The sequence below is a fragment of the Pterocles gutturalis genome, unplaced genomic scaffold (assembly GCF_000699245.1).
Source record: "Pterocles gutturalis isolate BGI_N339 unplaced genomic scaffold, ASM69924v1 scaffold16939, whole genome shotgun sequence".
NCBI lineage: Eukaryota > Metazoa > Chordata > Aves > Pterocliformes > Pteroclidae > Pterocles > Pterocles gutturalis.
The window spans coordinates 8,086-12,572 of record NW_010136085.1 but is presented as its reverse complement, the minus strand read 5'-3'; the positions used below and the strand labels follow the sequence as shown (position 1 = coordinate 12,572).

Sequence of the window (4,487 nt, the reverse complement as noted above, 5' to 3'; positions counted from 1 at the left end):
GCAGGAATCGTTCTTCATGCTAATAACTCATCATAAGCAGCTGTCAGAGAGCAGAGAAGGTGCAACAACCCCCGGAGGGAGAGCTCAGCTTCATAGATCTGATAGCTAGAGGGTAGCTGCTGTAATTCCTCCTCCCTACCCGAAGACGTGATGGTGCGTCATCTCAGGCAGAAGATGGCCTAGTTCGTTAGGGCACTCAGCCCTCTTGCAGAGAAGGATCCAATGGGATTTTCCAAAGACAAACCTAGTACCAGCAGCAGGACTTTAATGCAGATGTGAAATCTTCAGTGAAGAGTTAAGAAGTAAGACTCTGCATGCAAGTTATCTCAGACCTGGAAATGAGCACAGACAGAGCCTAGCTGCTAGAGGTTTAAAGCAAGCATGAGGAGGTCATATAGCCTTTTTTTTCTTCCTTCCCCTGCCCGCTTCACTCCCCAAAAAGCCATTTGGAACAACTGGCTTTCCAGAACTCACCCTTCTCTATTTCTAGGTACCAAAGAAAGAAGAGACAAACGAACACCAGCGAATACAAGGAAGTTGGTGCCCTGTAGAAGAAACGGTGGCTTCCGTACAGTGTTCTGTTCATCCAGATGGACTCAGTGGCTTCCTGTCTATTTAAATGTTATTTTTATTAACAATATTTGCAATATTTATATCCTTTTAAAAATTTCAATTGTTTGGTGATCCAATCAGTATAGGTCAAGCATTTTATTTTCAGTGTTTTATTTTTTTATTAAATAATACTACCTAATGAGAACCCGACCTAAGTGGTTCTGTGGGATAGAGATATATTTTTATAAAAACTCATCTTCTTACTCTGAAGAGTAATTTTATATTTATTCTTGTGAATATACTCAAAAGAATTCTATTCCTTGAAAGAAAAGTTCTAGACAAAGTCAAAATGTCTGTGTGGTTTGATTGCTTGGTTCTTTGTGTCTGCCTTTGGCATCGAGCTAGAAGGGGATTGTTGGTCACTGCCGGTTAACTGGGTTAACGCTGTGTCACAGAGCCCTTATTAACTGCTCCTCAGCTTTTCACTTCCTCTCTCCTTCTCCTGTAATCCAGTTGTCACACAGGAACCTGTTCTGCTGGGTAACTGGTGACAGCTAATGGCAACGCCAGCCACAGCCTCCTTGTTAGCGCAGCCTTTCCCAGCGGGGAGATGGGGCAAAAATCGATTCTTGCAGCCTCCTTCCATTCTTGCCGTGACCCAGTTAGGATACGCTGTGACACATCCTCGTTTCCCCCTCAGGCTTTTTCTGGCTGGTCCCTGTTCATCCTCCAGAAACTTTTTCTGAACTCCGCAGCGAGACTCAGCCCTGAGGCACAGCCCAGCCGTGCTTTCGCTCCGGCTCCCACGTGCTGCCCTTTCTGCTCCGCTTGGCAGGAGCATCACAAGAGGGGACTCTGTTCTCTCGTCCCATCTTCTGTAAATGATAGCACCATGTATCTGAGGTCCCATTGCTAGAGCTCCGGTGGCCAAAAGGCTTCGAGCTCTGCCCCTGCCCTGCTGCCTGCCAGCCCCTCTGGACCTGCAGAGCCATGGCAGCTGAAGGTGCATCTTTCCAGTGCAGCACGTGGGCTTTGCATGCCCATTGCTGCGCTTAAAGAAGTTTTAAATTGCAGTAGCAGCGACAGCCTGGATTTTATCATGCCTTTAGCTTTCTGGGTCTGGCAAATCCAAGAGAACCAGTGCACTTCCAGGCTTAAGCAGTATTTGGGGGGTTTTTTTACCTGTCTTAACTTCTAGCTGACTATCTTGGTTTGGCTGAGGCTTTCTCCACCTATCCTGTTGCTCATCTTACTCCCAGCCCATAAAAGCCCTTCTAGACCCTGTGTTTTTCTCACTCCTGCACATGACTGAGCAACCGAAAAGCTTGGGGCTGCATACCAGCCTGCCACCTCAACAGCTTGTGCCACCTGAAGGTGATTGCCAGTCCGGCAACCACGCATACAGGGCCTGATGACACACCCCAAATAATTTATCTCAGAGAGTGAACCTCCCTCATTCTTTCCCTGGTTTCTGCTGGCACCACCTCCATCCCGCCGGTGCAGCTCTTCCTCGTCCGCACCGCCCGCAGTCAGAGTCACCCTTGGCTGCAGCTCTCTTTGTGCTGGTGAGAGTGCCCGCGGTGTGCCCCCGAGGCTGCCCTTCCTCACCGAATGGGTTCACCTCCCATACGAGTGTGACAGGCTCCCATCGGGGAAGTTCTACCATGCCCGTGTCGAAGTGGCATCATGGCAGAGTAGGTGCACGAAAGGGGCAGGGACAGGGACTAGAGACTGGCACTGGGAGAGACCCACCTGATACCCTCTGCGTGTCCTCAGGGCCGCTCATCTGTCGCTGGGCAGTTCTTCTGACTGGGCGCTTTCGCTAGCAGCTCTCCAGAGGACTGAGCACCCACAGCTCCCCTCAGCTGCAGCGGTGTCCGTTTGACATCTCCACATTGTTTTAAAACTTATTCCATCCCACACCTGCCCCGTCAGGAACCCTGCAGTGTGGTTCTTGCCCACGCATCCTTATATTTTATTCAAAACCCATTCCAGCCTCTTGGGATTCAGGCAAAGGACGACTGATGCTTGCTTTCAAGTCTGGGGGTGTTGGACCTAGAAAGCGATGGCAATGACTTCTCCCTTGGTGCTCTGTGGGAAGGACGGGGCTTTTTTTGCAGTAAGGCTTGCTGTAAACTCTCTGAAATGCCATGCTTTTGTGCGAACACCACTGGTGTTAATCTTTCCCCTGGTCACAACATACCCGATATTTTTAAAGAAAATTAATTTAGAAGAAAAATCTTTCCAAAAGCAGCAGTTGGCCACAAAGCTGCAGAGAGATCAGAATGGGAGTAGTGACAGTAACCGCAGCCATCCATCACTTTATCACTACTTGAGGAAGAAACTTTTTCAGCATCTGTCACGTGCCCTGTGTTGCCAAACCTGGAATTACCATTACCTCAATGTCCACGGCCACCGCAGGGGGTAAAACCAAACCTCCTTTAGCACACTCTTCATCCGTGGCCCACACACCAGATGACGTGACCATGTATTTAACTTGGGAGGCTGACTTTTCTCCCTCCAGATAGCATCTTGCTTGTTGCTTGCTTCATGGTAATGTCACTGGAGGTGCTTTGGCAATCTCAAGCCTCCATGAGTCACATGTGCCCCTCAGCAGGTTTCCTTGGAGCGCGTCACCCCGTAATGTCACAAGTTTGCCCAGAGCTGGAGGAAGCTTCCATTAGGGTTGTGGGTTACATCACAGAGGTGGAGGATGTTTGGACAACTGGTCCTGGTCCTTGCTGAGGCAAGGCTCGGATTGCACAGTGCATCTGGCACCTCATCGCGGGGAGATCAGGGGCACGGCGAGGAGAGAGGAGATCCAAGGGGCTCGAAAGACCTACAAATCACACACTTGTTGCAAGTGCGGGCTGGGTTGGTAGCAGTCATCCTTCTTGTTCGTGATGAAGAAGGGATGGTTGGAGGGATGGATGGATAGACGGAAGGAGGGAAGAAAGGGTGGATGGAAGAAAGGATGGATGGAAGGTGTTCCATCAGTAAATGTAGAAGTTTGGTCTTGGCACAAACCGTCATCATTATTTTGATAAAGCTGGTGCCAGACCTAAATGAGCCCAGCACTCCCATTACATAATTCCATCCTGTATGATGAAAAGCTTTCCCAGCAAACTAGGAGATTAAAACAACTGATCAAAAAATATTGAGAAATCTCTCTGCCCTACCCTGATGGATGCCTGTCAGATCCTTCTGACCCAGTCACCAGAGGTCATTAGCCGCTTGATAGGAAAACCCACCAGGAATTTAGGAGATGGGATGTAACAGCGAACAGGCATCATCCCCAGCTGGGAACCTCTGTTTGTTCATGGACGTTTGTCAGTTGTCCCCAGTGGTCCCGTGACAGTGGCTCTTTCCGTTCCAGTTGTCAGGCTGGCTGTCGATGCCCATCGTTATAACGGGCAGCCGAGGCAGTTGTACAAGCCACACGGATGAGGAGGAGAAGCCAGCTGAGCTGCTTCTTCCAGGGCCGCTGCCATCTAGGCAGTAGAGAAGGGGCAGTCAGCACTAGTCACAACTTGTGTTTTTTTTTCAACTCAGCAAAGCTGTTTTGTTCCAGTGAGCTCAAATCAAGCAAACAGAGGGAAAAAAAAAAAAAAAAAATCAGTTCATCAGTCAGTATTCCTGAATGCTTCGGTGAAATTTCCAGCGTTGGTTTCATTTCCATCTAGTGGTCACCTCGAAGACTACATCTCCCACCGCCAGATTTCTTTGCATGGGGCATCATGAATGTCATCCCATGCTGGCACGCGTGGGGCTCAGATATGGGACTCGGTGCAGCAGGGACGGAGGGTGGGAGTGCAGCTTCCCTGCCGCGTCCTGCTCTGGGGAACAAGCTCAGAAATTTCCTGTGCAAAAGCAGCACTTTGGGCTCAGCCTCCAAGCAATGGAGAACGTTCTGAGCTTATGAAAACTGATGGCTT

General features: G+C 49.4%; 1 protein-coding gene across 1 annotated transcript in view; it reads left to right on the top strand.

Moving 5' to 3' along the window:
• LOC104468147 (proepiregulin-like) overlaps positions 1-896 on the top strand; it is a 9,513-nt gene extending 8,617 nt beyond the window's left edge. Inside the window, exon 5 of the mRNA XM_010082176.1 lies at positions 491-896. Within this exon, the coding sequence (XP_010080478.1) occupies positions 491-551 (61 nt within the window). The 3' untranslated portion in view covers positions 552-896. The remainder of the gene's footprint in view (positions 1-490) is intronic.
• The last annotated feature ends 3,591 nt before the right edge of the window (positions 897-4,487 follow it).